The sequence below is a fragment of the Toxorhynchites rutilus genome, chromosome 1 (genome assembly GCF_029784135.1).
Source record: "Toxorhynchites rutilus septentrionalis strain SRP chromosome 1, ASM2978413v1, whole genome shotgun sequence".
Classification (NCBI taxonomy): domain Eukaryota; kingdom Metazoa; phylum Arthropoda; class Insecta; order Diptera; family Culicidae; genus Toxorhynchites; species Toxorhynchites rutilus.
Window position 1 is genome coordinate 1,878,817 of NC_073744.1, and position 25,274 is coordinate 1,904,090.

The following is a 25,274-nucleotide window of genomic DNA, read 5'->3' on the forward strand; positions in this document are numbered from 1 at the left end:
GAAGGTGGGATGATTCGTGTATATTGATCTGGGTCATGCGGAGTGAAGGATGTTTCTTTTTCAAGTGCATTTTGCTTGAAAAAAAAGATTATCTTGAAACTTTTTTTACTCACACTATCTGTCAAATGTTTCTCCGATCAAAGAAATTAACGTTTTCGTGACTCGGACTTTTACTCGAGAAAGAGATCAGTTTGATTAAAATGCGTTGTTCAGTGAAAGACTGTCCGAGTGACGAGTAACGAGTAAAAACAATCGCGTAAGTTTCCATCATTTCCCCTCGAATGCGTTCTTACAAATACACTGGGTCGGTTTTCGTGGAGACTATAAACTTATTCCGAACAAGGATCCCCGTGTCTGAGGAGTAAGTGCAATGGTTGAATCATTATAAGCAAACAGTGTCGATAGAAATACATTGTTCCAGTTCAAACTCGGTTGAGCGAAGGAATCAACCTTGTGAATCACTTTCACTTTTTCACTTCACAGGATTGAAGTTCGAAAAAGCGTCGCTAGAATTAGCCTAGTTCCTGGAACAAACTGAAATGACAGCCTTCGCACTAATTTCGAACGGAGGCTAATCAGAATTATTCCTTTCAATAAATTGAACTGACTGCTTTCGCACTAATTCCGTACGGAACGAGCAACGAAAGGGAGCTGATCAATCTATCGAATATCAACTAAACGGTAGGATTAACGAGTACAAGATTTTCACGAACTCCGAGCGCAAATTATACAACTATTGCTGCGAACGTTGGAAGACTTGAATCTAAAGAACTTTCGTCAGTCGATTCAATAGGGATTTCGGATGTATTCGCAACGACACATTTCCAAAGACTACTTGCTTTATTCAGAGAACCTCATACAATTTTATTCTATCCTTAATCTACCCTAAATTTAAATCTATCGTGGAAAAGAAAGAGAAAGTTATAAACGTTCTTGCTCCTTTGCATATAAGTCCTTCACCTATCGTTTATCTGTGATTCACCACATGCTACTTCTGGTTAAAGTTTAGCTTTGACTCATAACTGCATTCTAAGGGTGGGTTTAGACTAGTGATATATTCATGTGAAGAAATATGATGAGATTTATAGAAATCGCATCAACCGTTTACACTAGCGAGAACTTCTATAATGAATATGTTCATATTTTCGATGAATTTATTCACCTGAAGTAGAACTGCATCCAACTTCAGTGATTTCTCACCTGTGAGAAATTGACAAGCGTTTACATATGCTGAATTTATTCAAGTTATATATACCTCGAATAAGTGTATCATATTTATTCTCACCCGTTTACACCTATTTTCACGTGAATAAATCCATCTATAGCTATAGATCTCCCTAATGTAAACCTGCCATAAGAAATGCGTGCGTGCATTTTTTGGTCCCTTTCCTTTCCGTTATTATATTGATATGAGTTTTATTGCACCCGCTACCGATAGGTGAGATTGTTTTTTCAGGATCATACACACGGTTCGCTCTTATCATATAGTGTTTTCCTTCTGTCCTTTCGATCGTTTACGATATTAAAATTGAATTGCCTAATTTTTCGATTTTTTACAAACATGCAGCACAGATTGTTTTGCTGCTATGTTCATAACTATGCGAATTTAATCCGGGAAGATCCACAATGGGCCTGATCACGAACGCCACTTCACGGTGAAAACGAAATGAATTCTATATAACTTTACATACAATGCATTTCATCTTCACAGTGATGTGGCGTTCGTGATCAGGCCTAATAGAATCTGAGTGTGTAATTCCGAAAAAAAAATTAAAGCTTCGCGAAACTGTACCCATTGGTTCGGGGAAAATTTTGAACACCAAAATGTTGTACCAAATATCAATGGTAGTTTCTCATGATTAGTACATTCGGAATGTTACGAACCCACAGGGCAGTTTCGTCTGACAGTAGAGTGAATTCCGTACAACCCTGTTTTTCATCGCATATGTAAAATGGAGCATAGCGGATAACTTCACTCCAAAAGTGACAAGCAACAACATATTCGAAAAAAACATGCTAGTAGCTACAGCTAGGCTATTTTCAAATTCAAATTTAGTAAATTGCCATTTCTATTAATTCTTTAGTTAAATTAAAGTCTGCAAAAAGGTAAATATGGAACCTCCATCGATGAAATGTTGATCAAGTGAATTCAAGTTAGAATTTATTTCCGTTTAAGGCCAGATTTATCGTAGCATACAGGTAGTCAGTAAGGTTTCAGGTAGAACATCAAAAAGTAACACGACAATGTAAGTGTACAGTAATCAGTATAAAAACGTCAAATCAGTACAAATATATTTTCAGCTTTGAAGCTGTGTAAAAGCTGCTGTCAAAACGTCTTTTCGTCTGCCTGAAAACCTATCCGAACACGGAATATTCTAATTACAGATTGCACGAAATGTGTCGACAGATAGCTCAGTGTTGGAAGTCGGAATTCAATTAGCTGAGCAAGCAGTTCGAAGTTCCACAGTACCTCAGTAAAGTATTCAACGAAAGCCAGATTCAGGTGGCACGATAGCCGAAGTATGCTAATTTAAGTATTAAGTACACTACACATACACCGTCCCGTCACCGTGAAGTCAACGTGAAGGAATGAAATGTCAAACATTCTCCCATGGGAATCGTATGGTAGCATTCACATACACAATCACCGGCAACTTTGACGTCGGCAAAATAAGTCCAAGAGAATAGTTGACGGGACGGTGACGGTGACGCTGTATGTGTAGCGCACTTTATTCATTGACCCAGACTTTTTTTTGCCTTTTGTATGAACTCGAATGGAATAAATGTTGTAATTCGTATTTTTGTTTCAATGATAGAAAAATGTTTTTATAACGTCCGAAAACACAAAAAATAATATATTTGGCGGGAAGTACAATTGAATTATAATTAGGGTGTGGCCATAGTGAACGCGACACGCGATGCGATGCGTTGCGAAATGAACGCGATTTTTAAAGCAACATAGTGGCCAGAGTAGACGCGATTAAATGCGACAGACATACGCGCCAGATGTAAGCAAGAGGTGTTATTTCCATTTAGTGTTCAAGTTTCGATCGAATCACAAGATTGAGTGTGTTGCAAAGGAATGGGCTCTGACGAAGAATAATTATTGTACATTTATTCTTAATGAAAACGTGCGGATTTTTTTCGGATACCAAAATGACTTTGGAATCCATCATAATTAGTTTCCAGATTGCAGTATTATTCCGGAAAACTCTCATTCATTGCAGAAATAAAAATGCATTGTATGAACTGATATTATGTCAACATGAATATACACTCGACAAAAAAAATAGAGGAACAGAGTGCGAAGTCGGAAATTTCAAGTGATTTTTGACATGCTGTATCTTCGTGAAAAATCAACGCATATCGATGGAAGGCGCATCATTTCGAAACTACAACTTTCAGTTATTAGAATATTTTACGTACATATTTTTATCTTGGTGTGTGTAGGTGTAGTGGGCAACAATATCGGGAAGAAATGAAAAACCGATTTTTCTTTATTTTTTCAAGAATATTCTGGACTAACCCAATTGTTTGCCAACCAACTCAATAGCAAATCCAATTAACCTCATCAATCAGCTTTTTTTTTTTGGTTCCAACAACGTTCCTGTAGGACCTTTCCACACTGAGATATTTCAGTTTGAATGAAAAATCACCCCTTCATCTTTGATAATGAATAATTCAATACACAAGCATCGCACTACAAATCGAAAGGCAGTTTTGAAAACTCCAATAAATTTTGCACAAGGATAATTTATTATTTTGACGAAAAAATTTTTTGCCAAAAACAGGATATTCGTAGTGCTCTACACTGTAGTTCTAATGTTTGCAGGCAAATTTTTAGCCTAGTGTATTCCCTAAACATCTGTGAACGTTTCATATTGATACGTTCAGCCGTTTTTTCTAGCTGATTTTTCAAAGTTTGGAGTAAATTAGAGGAGCATTTGATGGCAATCGTATCAGAAGTACAAAATCCTACGCGACTCTCAGAACGAACGATTCGTTCGTGGAGGTTTTAGGGGATAAACAATGTTTTTATGGTGGTTTGACACTCCTAAATCAAGCAACTGGAATGTGGTGGTTTTAGAGGGGATTGTTTGATTGCATAACTCGAGAACTAATCATGTAAATTTAATCAAAATTTGCATATGGAGGCTTTAGGGAGCAATAAATGTTTCTATGGTGATTCGACACTCCTACCCTCTCTCTAAAGGCAAGGGGGCTGCCATACAAATGAAACATAAACTTCTGCATAACTCGAGAACTAATCGAGCAAATGGAGCCAAATGTAAGGGTTTTTGGGTACGAGAAATGTTTCTATGGTGGTATGACATCTCTCCCTCCTCTGGAATGGAGCGGGGTCCCATAAAAATATTACACGTATTTCAACCAAACATGTCAATTGAAATTTTTCGTAAAACTCTGAAGGGAAATGGGAAAATTGAATTCTCATATGTTCTACAGTTACATAGTGATAAGCGTTATTAGTCCATCTGATGTTTGCGCGAACGAAATTGATATTTGTTCGAAGGTGGAAATGGATTTAATGTGATAAAACGCACTCCTATATCTTCTTCTATCTATATGAATAAAAATGGATCGCCAAATGTGTTGATAAGAGCAAAACTCCAGGAAAGAATTGTCCGATTTAGGGCTGTCTTTATTCTATCATTTTGTCTGTATCAAACATTTATTCCATGTAACGGAGAAACATGTTATTTGCAAGTCTGGGAGTTCTTGAACGAGAATTTTGTCTGAAAATAATCTGATATTCAGCCATTCCATGCCAAACCGATGTAGTGGTTCTCAGATTTTCGTCAAAAGTGATAGTTTTGTTCTTTATCGCAAATAATTAGACCCGTATTTTTATTGTTCTCTTCGGGTGACCATTTCCATTTTAGGGTGGTCCGAAAAATCAATTTTTTCGCATTCAGGCCAAAAATCACTTTTTTCAAAAATTCGTAACTTTCGAATCACTGAACCAATTCAGATGTTCGACATATTAAATTAAAGCCAATTAGCTGGCCTTTTTTACTACAGTTGCAGAAAATTTGAAAGATGTTGATAATGATTTTTTGGGTTATTGAAAAATCATAACTCAAAAACGAAAAAAAAACCTCCCTGGTTTCGAGATGTGTTATGTGAAAATCCTCAGCTTTCCATGAAAAAATATAGCGCTCCTGATCCCGAGACCATGAAAACTATAAAAAACAAATACAATCAATAATGACAAAACCAAAACCAGAAGTTTTTTCCAGCGTAGCATATTTCCAACAATGACTAGCTAATAAGATTGAATTTGATATGCCGATTCAGTAGTTCACAAGTTATGAATTTTTTTAAAATGTCATTTTTGGAAAAAATGATTGAATTATAAGATTGAATTTGATATGTCGATTCAGTAGTTCACAAGTTATGAATTTTTGAAAAATGTCATTTTTGGAAAAAAAAAAAGGGAAAAAGTCGATATTTCGGATCACACTAAAATGAAAATGGGCACCCTAACAAAAAATTCAAAAATACGGGTCTAATAGTTTGCGATAAAAAACGAAATTACCACTTTATACGAAAATCTGAGAACTACTATATCGGTTTGACATGGAATGGCTGTTTTATAATGACGAGTTTTGGTAGAAGCACTAAGAATTTTATAGTAAAAGGTAGTTTTAAAGGGTATATTAGAAAATCAATCAATGAACTGTTCTGCGATTGAACCTATGAACGTGCGCTTAGTAAAAAAAAAAACGTAAATGTGATAACGAAAAATAAATTTTGGGCGGGACGAAGTTTGCCGGGTCAGCTAGTAAAATATAAAATTGACATTCTTGTCAATTGTCGCGCGTTCATTTTGACAAAATTGACTGAAATATTCAAGATACCTAACATGTATCGACAGGTTCAAAGAACAGACAGGGCTCTATTATATAAATCGAATCCAGAAGTCTATACAAACACTATCACTATCCCACCAAGCAAAATTTCGTATTTTGTGAATCGAGATAATCTTTTACCAAGTTCGAATTTCATGTGTTTTTTTTTTTTTTTTTTTTTATCCCATTTATTTATTTAAGGCTCATTAGCATTTTAGCTGTAACAGAGCCGAATTTTAATCGTGTACATGTCACATGGTTATCATATCTATAATTCGCCATTCGCCATTCGCCAGTATTCCTTCTATACCATTACATATGGTACATTCACACAGTAGCCATTTAGGCGTAAGGGTATTCTTTCTGTTCTTCCATTATCCAGTTGGACCACCGGACAGCGGAGACAGTTGTTTTGATCATTGTTGAGTTATTTATAGAACAGTAGCCCGATGTGTCTGGCAGAGCAGAGCAATTGTATGGATGAATCGATCTTATTTCGACCGTGGATCGATCTCCATCGCTGATGATTGTTGCGTGGACGTAGCTATTCTGTAACAACACAAAGATGGTCAATGAGGGCCCTGAGTTTTGAACTCACGATCGATCGCTTACTAAGCGAACGCGCAACCAATGTGGCTACGGAGACCCCCTATAATTTCATGTGTTGCAATTGCATATATTTAAGCGTTTCTGAAACGTTTTCCAAAGGAAAATACCAAGAACGCAAACAAAACAAAGTAATTCTCTGAAGATATGCAACAAGCGAACCAAAAAAACTCGAAAAAGTATGACAGTTGCACCGATAGCTATCACTCGGTCGATGCTATCGATTTTATCGGTATCTATAATAATAAAATAAAGCTAACGAGCAAAATTCTTATCGACTCGATTTATATAATAGGGCTCATCATTGCAACATATTTCAACTTCATCTATGATTAGTGAACAGGGAAATTGATTGTTGGAAGTAATGGAACGATATACTCTATAAAAGCGATTCCGGAAAACTTAAATGCATTATATTTCATTGATATATTTCTAATAATAATAAATTTTAGGTTCAATTAAAGCATTCGTAGAATAAGGCGTTACAATTCTACTGAGATCTGCGCTACTCATCCACCGCGCCGCGACGTTTCTTCGGTTTGTATGATTCCCATTTCTTATGATTTAGTTCGTTGAAATCATCACAATTCTCCGCAATGTCCTTTAAATACTTGGATAGTTTCAGCAGTTCCTTATCTTTGTGGCGATTGAGGTGTGCTTCGGCGAACGGTTTGATCCTAAGGCCCGATTTTGGGTTCATTAAAAAGTTTCGCCGCAAATCGTCAAACATAATTGTATTTTTCGAAGAATATTGGTTATACTTCCCCCAAATAACACCCAACGGTTTGACTTCGATAACTCCCCTTAACGGACAATGTACGGTGATCATCGCTTCCGAGTCCAACATAAAGACAAGTTTATAGTCAGAGTGAGAAGTTACTCCCAACAATTTCATTTTCTCGACAATCCACTTCATTGAAGTTGCCGACCATATGGCAATGTCGTAATTCTGGTAGGCCGAAGTGAGAAACTCGTGAAGATAAGGTCGCATCAATTCCGCACCGTTTTCAGCTGCAGATCGATGATCGAAAAGCGTATAGTCAATATCCAACACCAGCAAACGCTTGCCTTCTCGGGGGGAATTCAATTCGTTTATCTTGTACTCGCGAACTCGTTTGTTGATTTTGGCCAAATAAACTTCTTTATTCTCCAACGGCACTTTATCCTCGTCGTCGTTGTCGAGATCGTTGATTACGTTACCAATGTCGTCAGGTTTAGAGGAAGCTTCTTCAATGTCTGCCTCCAGCGAACCAACCATCATAAGCTTAAAGTTTGGCTTCAGTTCCAACAGACCCAAGCGTGTTTCATCAGTGGCAAATTTTCCTGCAATGATAATGATAATAAATAGCGTATTGTTCTCGTAATCTCGGCAGTGCAGAGACATAGCACATAGCAGAGATTTTCTCTTAGGAATGAATATCTCAAATGGATTAAAATGCTAGGTACCTTTGTACTTTAGATTGAGCAGCTTCTGTCGTTCCGGCTTCACCTGTGTCTTTTTGCAGATTTCGTGTTTGAGCACCGCCACTGTATCATGATCGGTAAGATCTTCGATGGGATACTCTTTTCCACTCCATTTCACGATTATCTTAATCTCATTTAAAATTTGTAGTTCCATCTTTCTCGTCTCTTGGTTTACCAAAACAAAGTGATTATGAATTACACCTGTTCGTGTTTTTCTCTTATGTCAAAATAGTTATTCGTCTGTTTCGTTTGTTGAGTGCGTCAGTGACACCACAAATGTCAATCGTTTTGTTTACAAGCTTAAGTAATTTGAATTGCCGAATTCCGTTATTGTTCGAATGGTAATACCATTGAGCACTGTGCATCTCATAAATCTTCTTAAAAATGAATCAGAACGCTTCGATGAAATGTGATTTTTTAACTAGATTTTCTTTTCTTGCTGAACTTCGCCCCAATATTTTCGTTGGATTTTATGCAGGGGTGAGTATGATACCGGTATACTCTTTGATAGTCGAATTCATTACACCATACGTATTACAGAAATTCAAAGTAGAAATATCGTTACCAATGTTTCCTGAAACTAGCAGAATGAACATTTTAGTTTACGAAAACACGGACAGAGTCGACATTTCTCAAGATTTCAGAAAAGAGACTAATATAACGGCTGTTGTTAATACATTGATGCAAACACTCGATGCCCGAAAACAGGAACTCACAACTGAAACAAACCCAGATGTAGCAACTCTCGTTAGCTTGCTTCATATGTTGAACAAAATCAAACAAGATCGAGGCTGTAAAATATTTACAGATGGAATCATTTCGAAGCTCAAATTTACTGCGTTTAAAGCAAATCAAAATCATTTTCTCGAAATGTCCAAAATATCTGGCACAGATTTCAAAGTAACATCTCACAGTCTACCTGATCTAGGAAATTCCGTGGAACTATTCAAATGGAACGCTACACCCGAGGCGCACTGTAACTGCTTTGTTCAAGTAATAGATCAATTGGAAGAATTCTACAGCAACTTATACATGCTTGATGAACTGTGCTGCGTTGTCGATCCTCCGGAAATTGATACGCGTACTGCTTGGCGAATTATAAAACTCAATCATAAGGTATTCCTCAAGATAACACTGCACCCATTGCAACCCTCGTCCATTGTGGTAGCTTTCATTGGACCAACTCTCGAGATTGAGAAACCGAGGGAACTATACCATACAAAAATAGAGAATTGGGATCCCGAGAGTAATGTATACACGAATCTGTTGAGAATTTTCGAAATGATGTCTTTTCCAATGCCGAACAAGCAAGGCGACAATGATAGTGACAAGATAAATTGCGGGATTTGCATGTCGTACAGAGATGGCAACAAAAAAATTCCTATTGTTTCATGTGATAATGAAAAATGTTCGCTCATATTTCATGTCGCTTGTTTAAAACAGGTATGTTCAATATTATTTATTTATGAATTATTGGGAAACCCTAATTACATTCTTTTTTTTCAGTGGTTCTTTTCGTTGGAGGAAAGCAAAACATTTTTTGCCATCTCAATCGGAACTTGTCCTTATTGCAGAAAGAAGATGTCTTCCAGTTTTGATGAACTATTAAACAATGCAAGTTAGCCCACTTTTATATAGAAAGATATGTGCTTTGATTAAGAAAAATGAAAATAAAATTCAAAATAAATACCGTGAAGCTCCCCCAGCAAACATTAAATCGCATAACAAGCGTATATATAACATCATATGCCCTAAAATTTGGTTGGCATATAATGCGCCTAACTGGCATATGCATGCAAAAGTGGAGGCCATATACATACATGGCAAATGCTTACCGAATTTGTTTGGATGAATATGCAACTTTGACCGGCTATAATAGCGATTATGTTGGAATTGAATTGCGATCTAATATGAATATATTCATGAATTGTCAAAGCACCAAATACGACTTTTGCCATTCTCATATACGATTTATTACAGACATGGAAAAAAAATAAATGGCGCAAAATATTTTCGTGAAATGTTTATTGTAGTCACACGAATCGCCATTTTTATATATGAGTATTTATGTTTCTAGAAATAATAATTGTTTGATTGACTTGTGTTGCGAGTGGAATATGAATGCTTAAAATGACACAGATTGATGTTTGGTGAAAACTGCTCCGATGTGGGTTCGAACTCCGGTCGTCTGGATTATCCACCAGCTATCTCGCGCGGCTATCTGAAATTTAATTTAACAGCGGTTAAAACTTTCGAGTGCATCAGCATTTCATTGACATTTCAATATGATGTAATATGTTCTTTATAAGGATCTAATATGATTTACTGTTTCATGATTTTCTTCAGCATGCAACACGATTTACTACAGTACTGAATCGATTTAAATTATACGCTTATACGACACACAAACTGCATCAGCGTAATATACGCATATGATGCGGATTAAATATATTTTACGACAATGTACATCATAAAATTGATGTTTATTATACCGATATGCGATTTAATTTGATAATGGTATATAAAATCGAGTTTTTACATTTTATGCGATTTCAAATATACACGATACATACTTTGATTGATATTATATGCGATTATGATTTATTCGGATTTCTTGTAAGACTTGGCACGTGCAAAATTATACGATTTAATGTTTGCTGGGCCCTTATATCAGCCAGTGCATAATTCCGCCCACTTGACATAAAATAGTGTATTTCACACTAGCTACCTCATTTTTTCTGAGAAATTTTTTTTTTGTATACTTGAAAAACTATAACTATCCTAAAAATTGCCAATACTATAAGTTACGCTTAACTATATAAATTTTAGCCAGTATCGTTCGTTGCTTTAACATTCGCCATATTTGTTGTTTTCCTTAGCAAAGTGGCTAACAGCATTGATCACAGTTGTTATCAATTTACGAAGTGTAAACGATTGTAAATCGACTGAAAATTACAAAAGTAGTTTGTTCACTGCAAATTCATTGCAAATTATATCGGGTATCACAAAAAAAAACATAGCCAGTACAAGGATATACATTTTCTATTTGTTCATTACTCCACCGAACAGATTTCATTTGTTATATTCAGCCATTCCATGTCAAACCGATATAGTGGTTCTCAGATTCCTATGAGAAGTGGTAGTTTCGTTCTTTATCACAAATTATTAGAAATTAGGGTGTCCACTTTTTCCCGAACATGGCTTTATTCAAAAATTCATAACTTTGGAACCACTGAACCGATTTAGATGATCGACATATACATTGAAGCCAATGTAATTATTGATTGTAGTCGTTCTTTATTGTTTTCATGGCTTTGGACTAGAGGGCTCTATATTTATTTAGATTTTTTCTTGAAAATCATATATCAAAAACGAAAAAAATAGCATCTCTGATATTGAAATATATTATGTAAAAAATTCTCAGCTTTCACCTTTTTATGTTTTTTTCAGATTCCATTCGTTTATTTTGTACCCTTTGCGGAATTTTTGCGCTCAGTGCAGTGTTCCCAACATATGATATGTTTTTGAAAGCTTAAATAATGATGAATAATGGGATTTTCGGAAAGTCTTTTCTATGGTTTATTTTTGAAAGTTTAACATACGGTCTGTCAGACCGTATGCGCGGGAATAGGAGGGTTAAACTTCAGAAATACTGTATGGTTAAACTTCAGATGTCCTTTTTAGATTTTTTTTTATTAAATTTCAAATCTAGAGCGCTGCTTTAACTTTAAACCAGAGTTGCCATTATAAAATCTGTGTTTTTGACTTGAAAAAATCTTTCTTTCGTAGTTTTTCCTCAGAAAATATGTATTTATATCTATATCTTAAGTTTTTAAGTCCAGTTTTGAAACAGCTTAGCTTTGTTGTCATTGATTGGAATAGTTATCACGAGGATGTTGATGATATCCACGTAGCACAAAGGTATCCACTTATGGAGGCTTACACAGTTGCCAGGATGCACTTCTTTACATTGCGCTATTTACTTACATGTTCGATTTTCTCTACATCTACTCTCTCTTTTGGTCATCTTAGCGGTCAACTTAGCCGCAAACACATTCCTAGCTGTATTGGACAATTAGGACCAGTCTTCAGAATGCAACTCGGTGCTGATGTGCAACAAGATTTTCGTACCCAGTTGAGCTCCCACTCCTTGTGCACACACGCGCTCTAGCGAATGAGCACGCTCCGAAACACAGATGAAATGTTTGACTGTCAGCGCCGTGAGCGCAAGCCTAGTTTTAAGCTGAGACACAAGTGAGAAGAAGTGTTTAGTATCTGTGTTGACTTGAGGTCAACGATGGCTGGGAATAAGAAATAGTCCGAGTTCTTAATAACGTAGTAACGTGTATTAAAAATTTCCTGGAAGTTTACAATGGGTATAATTGGAGGTTGATTACAATAAATTAACAACCTACGTTTAGTGTTTTCTTGGTCCCTGCTAATTTGCTTCACTTCTAGTTTGCGCTACGCGCTGTAGGCGTGGAATTTCCACCGAATGGAACGGATCCTGTTTATGAGTTTTCCTGAATTCAATTATACATATTTAATTTCCAAGTAATTCTTACCTTCTACTTAAGTTTAGAATTCAACTTGCTTTTAGTTCTAGGTAACGTTTTCAAATTCTAATTCTAAGGTTATCGTAATGAAAACATTTTAATTAGAATAAATAATAGTACAAAAACATAACGGTGGTGGTATTTACCAAGTAAGTAGATTTAATATAGAGTAACTAGTTCAAATTTTAGGATTAAGTAGAATATTCTGTATAATTCATGTAGCACTTAAGAATTCACATCATCTCAAACTCCTATTCTTTCAATTAATAGTATTCAATTCTATTGCTTTTAACTATTACAAAACGTTTGTCGTTCTATCGTTTGACGTTTCTCGTAGTCGGGCGAGTTTTCTGTCGATCCGCTCACATTGTGAGACGCGCCGACCGAGGGGTCGTAACAATCTGAGTTGTGCGTCAGGTAGATTTGCGCTGTCGTGCTTATGAATTTTGTGCGCTTCGCACCAAGAGAGAACACGAGTGTTCTTTGAGCGCGCGTTGATGAAAATTCAACTCAAGCGCAGCGCTGCGTTTGTTTTCTGAAGACTGATTAGGACTATAGGTAAGAACCTTATCTATATATTTCTATAGTAAGCTTATTAAGGAAATGAAAAGTTGATGAAGAGGGAATCGATCAAGTCACTTATACACCTTTCCTTCTGATCCCTCGATTATAAATATTATAACCAAGAGTGATAGAATGGATAGTAAACATATCATTTGTTTTATTTTTTAGGAGCTCGAAAAAACATCTGAACACTAAAATACTGCATTAATTGTTATGGCAATAATAAATTAGATACAGTATCACTAAAATTGCTATAACACGGTGAATAGAGGGATTTTCGAAAAGGATATACTTTTGAGTGCCCAAACATTGGAAATATGAAAAAAAATTTCAATTTCAAGACAAGAATACTGCCTTAACAATAATTTATGTCAACAAAAAGGGGGTACATTGCATTCGACCCAAAAGGAGGATTCCTGTAAATTAACATTTGTCAAATCATTGTTATAAAGCTGAGAATCATCAAGGCCCTCAAGTGAAAATACTACAAAAGGTGCGTCAACTTTCTGAAACCGCTTTGTGGCTTATTAACCCTTTGCGGTCGTTTGTCTACTCTCAGCCACCACAGCAAGGAATCATACTGAATACTTGATTCAACGATGTGATAGTTTATATTTTTCTCTAAACGAATTTCAATGTCTAGAGAACTTTTTCACGAATGTATACGAAGTTTCTATGAATAATTGGTAACGGTACTAGGTATGAACAAAATATCATTAGCGTGGAAAGATTCCGACCGCAAAGGGTGAAAATTCCTCTGTAATTGTCACAAATTTCATTTCGCTTGTATATAGTTTATGAATTATTATGTTTCATCCTTCCTCCATGCGATGATATGAAATAAAACATTTCTAGTAGAACATCGGTAAAATTATCGGAAGAACAAATACCGCTCCCCTCGTCTATTTGAAACGAAAACATCCTGCCCTCAATTTTTTTATTCATTTTGCTGGCGTTGTCGTTTTTCGCATGTTGTGTACAAGATTTGTTTTTGTTGAAGCATCGAAACACAGAGTAATAGACTAAATTTCGCCGTTTGTGTTCGTTTCTTGCATCAATATGTCTAATCATTTTGATATTTTCGATAATTTAAACAGCTATTTGAATAGTATGTGCAATAACAGTTTGTATGTATAAATTCAAAAAAAAACTTTCTTCCAGAGAGTGACGATTGTGACATTCCCGATGATGACGATTTAGCGGAAAATTCAGTGGATTCAATAGCGAATGAAGACCCGGTGCAAACACAGACCAATGTGGGTAAGAAGCAAAGCCTTTCGAAGGAAATCAAAAAGAAATCTGTGGTTGATCCAAAGCAGCCAAGTTCGAAGCAGGAAACGCTAATACCATCGGGTCCTGTTGAAAAATCTGAAGAGCCTCAAAATTTAGCTACATCATCAGACCGAACAGTCAATCTAATTGATGACCTGGATCGTGAGTTCAAATGAATCATTTCAAATAGTAGCGGCATTAAACAGCTTGTTCAATTCGTAGAACAAATGAAAGATCTCCAGCATCAGTATGATATGATATTCGGTAAAAACAGTTCCTGTACTCCAACGGATAAAAAATATTTTGCCCAACTCAAAAAGCGTTACAATACTTTGATGAAACAACAAACTGCACCCACGAGAAGATCCAGTCGTGGACGGCAAAATTCGAATTCGTTCACAGCAGATTTAGAATCACTTAAAGAGATATTTTTCAATATTTGTGTTAATTATAATTTAATAGCTCCCGTTTCTGTTTGTCCTGCGCCCGAGACTAGAGAAATCGGAGCCGGGCGACGTAGCAGAAGGACTAGGCAACAAGAACCGGAACTGATTAATTTAGTAGATAGTCCTGCCTTGATCATTCCTGGAACAGTAAGTGCCAAAAGCTCTCATGGATAAGCGACTTTGGATATTCTTATTATTTCTTTAAATAAAAATTATAGATTAACTTGGATTCGGACGAAGAGGAAGTCGTTTTGGATGTGGCGAATAAAAGCTCAAATCAGTCATTTGAATTGGAGAATTATGAAATTTCGGTTAAAGTCAAGTGGCAGGGTAAAATCGAGCGATTCGTCCACAGGAAACATCAGAAGTTTGCAGACTTGATTCGGCAGCTTGCGGATCGAAACGGTGCCGATCCAAACTTTGTTATTCTAAATTTGAACGAACGAATTATAAATCCGAACGACACTCCGGATACTATCGGTTACAGGATATCTCAATTCATCTGTAGGTTTTATCAATAGAATCATTTTTAAAATTAATTGAAAGCAAATGTTCCAGCCGGTCGTGTCGTAGAGGGGTCTCTTGCGAATATGTTCACAGGAAAACAAACATGCACCACGAATAAGATCGCTCCTAACAGTAACGGTATCATTCTGAAGGTGCAATCGGAACGATGGAGACAGCCGTTAGAAGTCCCAATTGAAAAACATCAGAAGATGCGTATTGTTGTGATAAAATGTGCGGAAGAGTTGAAGTGTAATCCTGGCCAGATCAAATTGAGTTTTGACGGTGATACGGTGGGGATGGATTCTACACCGCTGGACTTGGAACTGGATGGAGGTGAAATTCTGGATTTGCGTCTAACGGAATAGAATTTATATGGTTATCCGTATTTTTTATTTGTTACGATGTGTTACAAAAAATATAAGCTTTTCTTCAGTTTTTCGAAATATGAAATATTAAAACAAAATCTCTGCAACGGCGTTGGTCAAATTATTTTACGACATGGAATTATAGGCGCGAAAATTGTTCAATTTTTTATGTTATTTAACGATTTTCTTTAAAGAGAAATTATAATCAAGGTTTGTCGACCTCTGATCATAGTTTGTCCGGTTTTAGAAATCACCATTTTCGAATGAAAAAAATGAACTTACAAGTAGATGTTACATTCCACATTGCTTGAGTTTACTGTCATATTGATCCATTCATAATTTAGACTTGCTTCAGAATATTGCCTTTTCTTCGGGAAAGAAACTTTATTTCTGCTTCGCGCGAAGGAACATACTGCCGTAGTGAAAGAGTAAATTACATGATTCAGATGTATAAATTTGATACAAATGTTGTCGAAGTATGATGTTTGCAATATTTGTATGTGTTACATTCCAGAAAATGTCTGAATACGTACCAAATAATCATCTAGCGATTGATTAAAAGTCAGCTCAAAAGAAGGGCGAACTTTATAAGCCTATAAAATATGTGAATCCGTGAAAATATCCCATAAAACTACCGTAAATCATGAAAAAGACAATTTTATTTATGCGATTGGAAATATTTCAATATCTGATTTGACACAGGCGCTGAACTAGAGCATTCAAAAAGTGGACAAACCAAGATTATATTTTCGACTGGACAAACCAACATCATCTGCCTTACAGATCCACACAGTATAAATAGGCTGACCAAACGTACCGTTTTTTCGACCATTTCTGATTGTCCCGTCCTTTTATCAATTTGTACCGTATTTTCAGTGTGAAGAAAAAAATATTTGTTGTTGATTTGTTTTCATTATTTTTAGTAAGTTGTTTGCCCATCTTCAACATTTAATTGAGTTTTTCTATATTCAAAGCGTTGCTGTGAAAGTTTATAACTATTTTCATATTTACACGACTACATGCGTAGAACGAGTGAAGAGATATTGTGATTTCGTCGGTGAACGTTATACTTAGGGCCCTATTATAGAAATCGATTCGAGGATTCGATACAATCACTAGCACTATCACAACGAGTAAAATCTGGAATTATAGAATCGAGGAAAAAAAGCTCGATTCGTTACTCTGCTCGAATGTCAGTGGCGGTGCTGAAATATTTTGAAACGAATTGAAATGTTTCACAGAGCACTATAGAAAGAATCCCAAATCTTTTTTGAAACATCTGCTATGAAAATTACAAATTTCCATATTTCCAAAAGTGTTAATAAGGTTATGTTTTGGAGAAAACTGATATTCCCTCAACGAATAAAGCTTAATAGGCGTAATGCATGCATGGACGTGTAATAAAAACGACATTATGGAACAATTTGCTTTACAAAAAAATATAATTATTAGAAAATGATTTTGTTCATGTATTTTCACAACTGCAATGTATGGAATTCCGTAAGGAGTAACACATGAATTCCACATTTTTTAGCAAAACAATTTTTTGCATGTAATTCTCTTTTACACCCAGAAAAACCCTTACGAAAAGAAGCTACCAAATCTTTGGTAATGCAAACATTGGTAGAATGTACATATTCTTTGTACATATTACTAATCGTATGTAAAATGGATGTCAGATGCAATGCACATCAGTACCAACGATTGGTACATTTTACTATATAGTGTTCGTAACTTTGACGATTGTCATTCTGGCAACCGCGAAAATAATGTATTTGTTGAAAACATTGCGCTCGAAACTTTTGGCTCCAATATTGATTCGAGAGATTACCAGAAGGATGAATCGTACTGAGATCTTTCAAGCGGTCCATACGCCCCCCCCCCCCCAAAATACGGGAAGCGGCGTTCGACGAAGACGAATTCCGCCACTGGTTCTCGCCCCAAGATGGTATCGTCGATTGGCTCGTGGTGGAGGAAAGACTTTTTAGGAACCAGAGCCGCGTCGAAGTGGAAGGGATGGAATTTTGCATCTGATGGCAATTGCTTGCAAATGAGTATAAATAATTTTATTTATTGTTTATTAGCCAAAAGATGGTAATGGAAATGATAATAATTAATAATAAAAAAAAATGTATCAACAATAAATGTAGTTTATTATGAATCATTTCGATCATGTTTAGGGTGTATGTTAAATCAACGTTGAACCGATTGCTTATACTGGGTTATACTGGCCGATTTGACATTTGTTTACTAATGTTATCGCGTAATATGTACGAATGATTCGTATTGCAAAAATTTACTATTCATTGGTAATATTTACCAAAAAAATCGTCATATATACCAATCTTTCCTGAGAGTGTAGCGTCGATTGCTTGTTGTAGCGGCGTCAATAGCTTTTTTTTGTATTGGGCAACCACCTGTGACCCTAAATTCTCGCTTGTTGTGTGCTAGTGTTTTCTTTACCTTTCACCTCATGTCAATCCAAATCTGTAATCTAAAAAAAAATCATTGTTGTTTTGCCACACATTTCAGCTTTAGCATATGGTATAGAAAGTTTGGTATAGTATAGCAATAAAAAAGAAAATTGCTGAAAAAAGTAACAAGTACTAATGTACGCTAGCAGGAATAAGCAATTTTTAGGTAGGAAATTCGGTTGATAGTAATTCAAGATATGATAAAATTTACTTATGAAGTTATATGTATCGTAGAAGAAACACTTACTCTCAGCCATTCTGAACTGATGGTCTCAGTGCATTAAGCTCCTCGCTGGATTCCTCCCACTTTCCTTTAACCGGGATTCTATTTGAACTGCCTCAACAAATACCTCGAGCGATGTTTACATTCGCATTCATTGGTTCAACAAGTCGTTCAAACTGATGGTGATTTGCTTGTCCACCCATTTTCAGCCACTGAAATATGCGCTGGAAGTAAGTTCTGCATTGTAAATTATAACATGATTAATATAAATAATGCTGGATTGAACACTTACCTTGTATAGACTATTCAGGCAGCTTCGTAAAACAAATACTGATCGAAACAAACGAACATGTGTTGAAAATTGTATATATTTAAGCGTTTCTGTAATGTTTCCCAAAGGATAATATCGGGGACGCAAACCAAAACAACATAATTCTCTGAAGATATGCAACAAGTGAACTAAACAACTCGAAAAGTTCTGACACTTGCATCGATACCCACCCGCTCTAAGTTATTTTCGAGTGGTTATCGGTCCGATGTCGACCGAGAGCCATAAAGTGCAACAAAAGTGCCGGAATCTATCCCTGCTTTGCCCCCCGCAAGCAGTACTACCCACAGTTTCAGCTATAAATGCTCGCGCTAACGTGTACTGAGCGAAACGGCATCACTGAGAGATTGTCCTTTTTCTTTCTCTATGAACAGTCATTCAAAACACAACAGAGAATGGATCGAGACTCAAAATGTGTAAGTATTGCAGTTCTAAATTATATTTATATGATATAGATTTTATTTCCGTTCCAGTTATTCAACAATGGATTCACCACAAACGATTATGCAGCAGAAAAAAAACGCAGCAGTCGCGCATCTATCTCAGGTACAACAGCATCAAATAACAGATTCCTCCACCGACGGAACACATTCTGACGCCGGGTTTCCTAAACGAGAATATTATGAATTTACGGATAATATAACGGAAAAGGCACAAAAATGACAGTAGTTAAGGAGGAAGATATTCGACTAAAACAAATCCGGGAAATCATATGCGAAATGGTGTTATGACTAGCTCACAATACCGTACGAAAAAAGTGATGTGAACACCGAGATTCGTCGAAACAGTTTATTTCGTTCAATGGAGAAAAATATGATTTATTTAGGTAAGGAAAATATAATTTGTCAGATAGACTTCAATTTAACGTATGCGATTCTTTCTTTTAGATATCGAGAAATCCTGGATTGAATTGTGCAGGTAATGTTTTGGGAATCCACTGAAAGCTATTGAAATTGAACTGAATGTGCAGGAAGATTACACTGTATCTATATTACCATATGGACTAACAACTACTTTCGGATTTTGTATATGAGAACGTTTTCTTCTCAACGGTAAAGAATGCGGATATAGATATTCGTACCTAATTTTGAAACAAAATTGATCGTTTTTGAATCACTGGTCGGGTAATGATAACGGCTTTTCTTGTGGTAGTAACAAAGTTAATGGAATATTATTTCTTACAGTGATTATCATCCGTCACCCCATTCGCATAATAACAGGATACAGAGGATATACATAATAATCTTCATGATAATGTCACTCGCTGTGTAAATATCATGGTAAGTTCCAAAATCAATCGAAGCCATTCAACCAATATAAAATCATTTCTGTAAAAGGAATAGGTGTAATTTGTATAGATCATTGTATATTCCCAGTGCGTATAACCCATGCCGAATAGCACAATATTACCATTTTTCAACGTTGGTTTTAATTTTTTTTCATGCAATATAATCCATGGTATCTAAATTTCCTAATAATATTCAATATTTTTTTTACAGATACCGAGCTCCAAGTGATGATTCATCACTGACTGATGTTCATCAATACCCTATTGAATCAACGAAATAGCAGCCGGATGATGAGAGGGTATTCACTCTGCAGGAATAAGTTCAATCATTCGCTCAAGCACTTCACTTCGAAATGATAACAGGAAGATTCTCTGGCAAGGCGGTCGACTGTTTTCTGTACGTAGTGCATAAAAGAACACATATCGGTACTGAAGTAGTTCGATCAGTGCAGGTTGAGTGATTTTTTTGAATCAGGGATATCAGTGATCGACGTGATATTGCATCATGTGATATTCCTTAGAACCGGTTGCCGAGATTGTGGCTTTACGGTCGTGAGCAATCATAAAATATCATGTAATCAGAAAGTTGTAGTATGCAGTATGTAGTACGTATATAACAAAATGCGATCTGTTTATGTCGTTGTATACTGAATAAAATAATAAATTTCCATCGACGGTGTTTTTATTTTTTTTTTTATTTCAATTTTCATAAGAAAAAAATATCGCCATAATAAGGGTCGAGTAGTTTTTCAATCGGTCGACGCGGTGCCAGATTGGCACAGGTTTGGCTTGTAATTGGTTGTCAAATACAAAGAGTAGGTCGACAAAATCATTGCAAAATGGCACGATATCGGTACCGTTGTCGACACCATTTGTTAGGACCAACTTGGCATAACAAAGTAGACTGGGCAGTTCCAAACATAATCGAGCAGTCATTGGCCCGATGTCGACCGAAACGAAGTAACATGCTACAAAAGTGCTGGAATCTACCTCAGCCTTACCCCCCGCAGGCTGCACTATCTATAGTTGAACTATAATTGTATGCAATTTTTTGGTACTGAGCGAAACGGCATCACTGTAGAGATTGCTTTTTCTCTTTCTCTCTAAATTGTCATTCAAAATATAACAGAGAATCGAGAACTAAATTTTGTAAGTAAGGATAATTTTGATATTTAATTATAAAATATAAATTATGTTTCCTTGATTAACTTCAGTAACAAATTCAACAACACGGAGACAAAATACAGGCGAAATTTGTGGTGAACGCAGCTAGTCTTTGTTGATATATCGCGTCAAAGGAAGGAAAGCAGCAGCAACAGCAGAAATGTATAAATGAAAATGAAAGAATAGCGGTGATCTGAATGGAATGAAAACGGAGTTTGCAGCTTCAGTAAAGTATTGTTTTTGGGATCAGACCAAAGCGCTCATCTCACCATAATCACCAACAACAACTTCAACACGAACGTAACCAATTTGAATACCCGTAAGTATGACTGGTTTTAATTTTAACTTATGATATGAATTTTGATCTCTTAATTTCATTTCAGAATAAAAAACTCATCCATCTCAACAGTCATGATTCCCCACGAAGTTAGGTGTGTCTGCTAGAGGGAACGAAAGGGACAAAAATAATTGAGCCGACTGCGATTCCGATGAAGAAATTTGTAGCTGACGGGAGTTTACTGATGACGGTATAATCGCTGCGAATAGTATACATCAACAGTGCACAATTGTATGAATTTATTATAAATAAATATTTGTAAACAACGCAATTTTTTGTTTTTTTTTTGCTTAACATTAAACTTTTTGAAAACACACAGCCATAAAAACGGTTGAGCAGTACTGCAATCGGTCGACGCGGTGCCAGATTGGCACAGGTTTGGCTCGAAATTGGTTGTCGAATACGAAGGGTAGGTCGACAAAATCGTTGCAAAATGGCACGATATCGGTATCGTTGTCGACACCGTTTGTTGGGACCAATTCGACACAACAATGTAGAGTGGGTAGCTATCACTCGCTCGGTGCTATCGAATTGCTCGATTTCTATAATAGTAAAATAGAGCTAACGAGCAAAATTCTTATCGCCCTTAATTGCTCGAGTGTGGTGACACACAACTACTCCTATTTCCTACCTCAAGAAAAATATCCTGTTGTACTATGTGATTTATTCGATAACCCTTTGAAACTACGGTTCTGTTTCACCAAAGATCAGTTAATGACCTTTCGAACATTTGTTGGCATTGTTGAAAGTGGCGAGTTATCTTCTACTGAAGTTGCTGGTAACTTTGACGATTTTATTCAACATAAAAGGGAAGATGTGGTTTTGACTGAAAGTGTTCTTAACTAGTGATGAAACGGATAGTGGTTTGGCCGGATACCGGATACCGGATATTCGGCCAGCATCGAGGCCGGATAGCCGGATATTCGGCTCTTTATTACAAAATTAAGAGAAACGGCATGTGACATGGTGCAAATAAAGCGTTAAATGTAAGAAAGAAATAAACACATTTTAAAATTAAAATTTTGAACGAATATAATTTTTTTCGTTTAGAAAAAATATTCTATTTAGCTCTGGGCAGTGGCGATATCATAATCAACGGGGGTTTACCTAGGTGTTATTATTGCTAGTTCAAAAAAAAAAGTCTCATTTAACCGTGTATCATGTTTTCTACAAGGAATTTGGAACAGTTATTTTCTGATAATGGATTTTGTTATAATAAATAGATTTTTGTAAGTGTATTGAGATAATTCTAATACTGACCGAGTGAGAGTAAGAATTACATGCAATCGGCAATCAATTATTTTCATTGAGATTGAGAACAAACTTAAAACAGGGCTGGTAGTCTGAGAGATACACTTACTTCACCTCAAATCGAAATTATTATGATGATATTCACTAATTTGAAGACTCAACAACTGTTAGGCTTGGTGGAGAAATGCGTTGAGCTTTCATATATTCGAGGTATTTTCGCATGTTACTGTATTTGGATAAGGACGAGACTGCACGAAAAACACCGAACTTACTTCGTATGAGAACATCCTTAAACGCTGGAGAAGTCGTTTAAACTACTTAGAAGAAGATAAAAATTAACCAATTGCAACCTTTTTCAGACAGACAAAAAAAACATCAAAATCGAAATCATCATTCAAAAATATCTTGAGACGAATCTTTTGAGAATAACAGTTCATTGCCGTTTTCACACCACTTAAACAAAACAAAAGCGATGAAGCTGAATAAAACGTTGATGATATGAGTTAATAATAATTTTTTATAACACTTTTGACATGTTGGTAATCACACCTTATGTTTAATCACGTGTAAATGATGTTTATACGCTATTACATTAGAACTTATCTAATGTCACTAAGCTTTTTTTCAACTATCCGGCCAATATTTGGTATCCAGCCGGATACGCCGGATTGCCGTATATCCGTTGCATCACTATTCTTAACACTAAACCTACCAGAACGATCAAATGACCGCTTTTGAAACATCAATCAAAATTAATAAATGCCACTTTCTATATATATTTTTCACTTACTGCACGAATTTTTCTATAGTATAAAGCTACTCTTTTTTCCATCTCTATCCCTCCTGATTCTTTTTTTCCTGAAAATCAAATGTACACTAGTGTTGTCTACCATGAGCGGTCTTTCGACTGCTAGCTAACACATGAATTTTCATAAAGGTATTTTCTTTGTAAGTCTGAGATTACTTCACATTTTAATTTTTAACAGCTAAAATACTATCCAATTGTTCTTCAGTTCACTCTATATGTTTAGTTTGTTTTATACATGATGTAGAGCGTCGACCCCTGGTGAACCATGAGATAAAATCACCGATCGGTCATTCCGATCCGATCTGATCCATTTTTTTGCAAGTATAATATTTTTTCAAAAAAGGTTTGCTTCAATTTATAATTTATATAAATAAATAAATAACTTCTACATATCTAGATACTTAGATGCTTCTCCGAGATTTATATGCCTACGTTTGAACAACAAATTTAATCGCTCCATATCTATGATTTTTGAAGCTAACCGTTCCATATCCGGATCAGAGATGGGGTCCTGCATCTTCTGACGAACAAAGAACAGAAATCGTTTCTCGGGAATTATGCCGGATTTACAATCATTCACATTGAGCGCGATTTTTTTCTCTAATAACGATTTTTATTCGCCAACCAATCAGAGCAAAGCGCAAAATCACCCATGACAGTGCGAAAAAAGATAGAACTCTCCAAGCTTTTGTTGCCAAAATCGCGTTGCTTTGACAGGAGACGCTACATACATCAGAGAGGTGGAACAAGATATGCTAGATAAGAGGAATGATATATCGAAATGAATGTTCAGTTATAAACATATGAACCACTTCAATAAGTGAGAGCTAAGTCGATCAACTAATGCAAGCATATTGCTGCATAATCATAATTATTTTTACATATTTTTGTTAATATCCTATTAAATTAGCTAGTTTTCCAATTATTAATTATCTGGATTACTTGCATACACACTTCTAACGATATAATTTTGTTCTACCAATCTAGTACGACCTTGTCCATAACAAAAATGGCAGTGTGATTAGAGGGATGCAGGTTTGACAGACTGATTATGACAGATTATCGCGCAATACCGCGCACCATTGTAAGGCAAGGCGCAAATTGAGACGCATATAGCGCGAGTAACTTGGCGCGATATAGCGCCTGTTTTTGTGGCTAATGAAAACAGATAGAACGGCGCAAATTCGCCAGATGACGCGAGATGGTGGAGCGCTCGTGAGACACGACTCGCGCGACGCTGTGGCTGAACCACAGTTTCTCGTGCTGGTCATGCCGGTTGTGGTAGTTGTGCCGTGTGCCGTGTATAGCGCCGTGGGTTTGACACTGTATGGCTGTACTGGTCGGGTGATTGTGTTAGTAAATAAATATATCGCGCAACTCTGTGTTAATCAGTAATTGTCCAAACTGCGACTCAATATGCGCTCCACCACGCTACGTTCGTGGCACGTATGAGTCGTGTTAGTAGACTCGCGTTCGCTTACGAGCGCTATACGCTTCTCAATTTGCGCCTAGCCTAAAGAGCTTCTCTGAAAAATGTCGCGCGTGAGTATATCGCAGGCGATTAAAAACCTGCATTGTAAAGGAAGCATTATGCGATTTTTTCGTTTTGATAGATGAGACGAGTGAACCCAGCATTTGCGAACTGACAAAATTGCTCGCATATCGAAGGTGTGGCAAACAAAATAGCCAAACAACCAGTTGGAAATATTTTTGTATATGAACAGCACACACAGACAAAAGCAAGATGCAGA

At 36.2% G+C, this 25,274-nt stretch overlaps 3 protein-coding genes and 2 long non-coding RNA genes across 11 annotated transcripts; 3 read left to right on the forward strand and 2 right to left on the reverse strand.

Moving 5' to 3' along the window:
• Nucleotides 1–6,867: 6,867 nt before the first annotated feature.
• On the reverse strand, nucleotides 6,868–8,420 carry LOC129771263 (ubiquitin-like domain-containing CTD phosphatase 1). The gene is made up of 2 exons (XM_055774736.1): nucleotides 7,923–8,420; nucleotides 6,868–7,799 (listed from the first exon to the last, which is right to left on the reverse strand). Exons 1-2 carry the CDS (start codon nucleotides 8,092–8,094, stop codon nucleotides 6,982–6,984), a joined length of 990 nt encoding a protein of 329 aa, XP_055630711.1. The 5' UTR covers nucleotides 8,095–8,420; the 3' UTR covers nucleotides 6,868–6,981.
• On the forward strand, nucleotides 7,952–9,922 carry LOC129771256 (uncharacterized). Its single transcript, XM_055774720.1, has 3 exons — nucleotides 7,952–8,420; nucleotides 8,481–9,383; nucleotides 9,447–9,922. Exons 1-3 carry the CDS (start codon nucleotides 8,325–8,327, stop codon nucleotides 9,561–9,563), a joined length of 1,116 nt encoding a protein of 371 aa, XP_055630695.1. The 5' UTR covers nucleotides 7,952–8,324; the 3' UTR covers nucleotides 9,564–9,922.
• Nucleotides 9,923–13,943: 4,021 nt separating this feature from the next.
• Nucleotides 13,944–20,631, forward strand: LOC129762224 (DNA repair protein Rad60). Of its 7 annotated transcripts, none has more exons than XM_055760292.1 (10): nucleotides 13,944–14,168; nucleotides 14,222–14,320; nucleotides 14,795–14,925; nucleotides 14,997–15,282; nucleotides 15,337–15,618; nucleotides 19,050–19,091; nucleotides 19,149–19,501; nucleotides 19,563–19,799; nucleotides 19,860–19,955; nucleotides 20,175–20,631. In XM_055760292.1, the coding sequence occupies exons 1-7, from the start codon at nucleotides 14,120–14,122 to the stop codon at nucleotides 19,238–19,240; spliced, it is 981 nt and encodes a 326-aa protein (XP_055616267.1). In that variant the 5' UTR covers nucleotides 13,944–14,119; the 3' UTR covers nucleotides 19,241–19,501; nucleotides 19,563–19,799; nucleotides 19,860–19,955; nucleotides 20,175–20,631. The 7 variants fall into 7 exon arrangements, with proteins under 7 accessions (XP_055616267.1, XP_055616261.1, XP_055616264.1 ...); XM_055760286.1 differs by having other exon boundaries at nucleotides 13,948–14,168; nucleotides 14,222–14,494; nucleotides 14,555–14,925; XM_055760289.1 differs by lacking the exons at nucleotides 19,563–19,799; nucleotides 19,860–19,955; nucleotides 20,175–20,631 and adding an exon at nucleotides 18,183–18,577 and having other exon boundaries at nucleotides 13,948–14,168; nucleotides 14,222–14,494; nucleotides 14,555–14,925; nucleotides 18,649–19,091; nucleotides 19,149–19,256.
• On the reverse strand, nucleotides 17,802–23,062 carry LOC129762226 (uncharacterized). Its single transcript, XR_008740584.1, has 3 exons — nucleotides 18,640–23,062; nucleotides 18,372–18,571; nucleotides 17,802–18,144 (listed from the first exon to the last, which is right to left on the reverse strand). It is a non-coding gene; the product is annotated as an uncharacterized LOC129762226 (long non-coding RNA).
• On the forward strand, nucleotides 20,655–21,728 carry LOC129762225 (uncharacterized). Its single transcript, XR_008740583.1, has 3 exons — nucleotides 20,655–21,112; nucleotides 21,178–21,446; nucleotides 21,511–21,728. It is a non-coding gene; the product is annotated as an uncharacterized LOC129762225 (long non-coding RNA).
• Nucleotides 23,063–25,274: the final 2,212 nt, after the last annotated feature.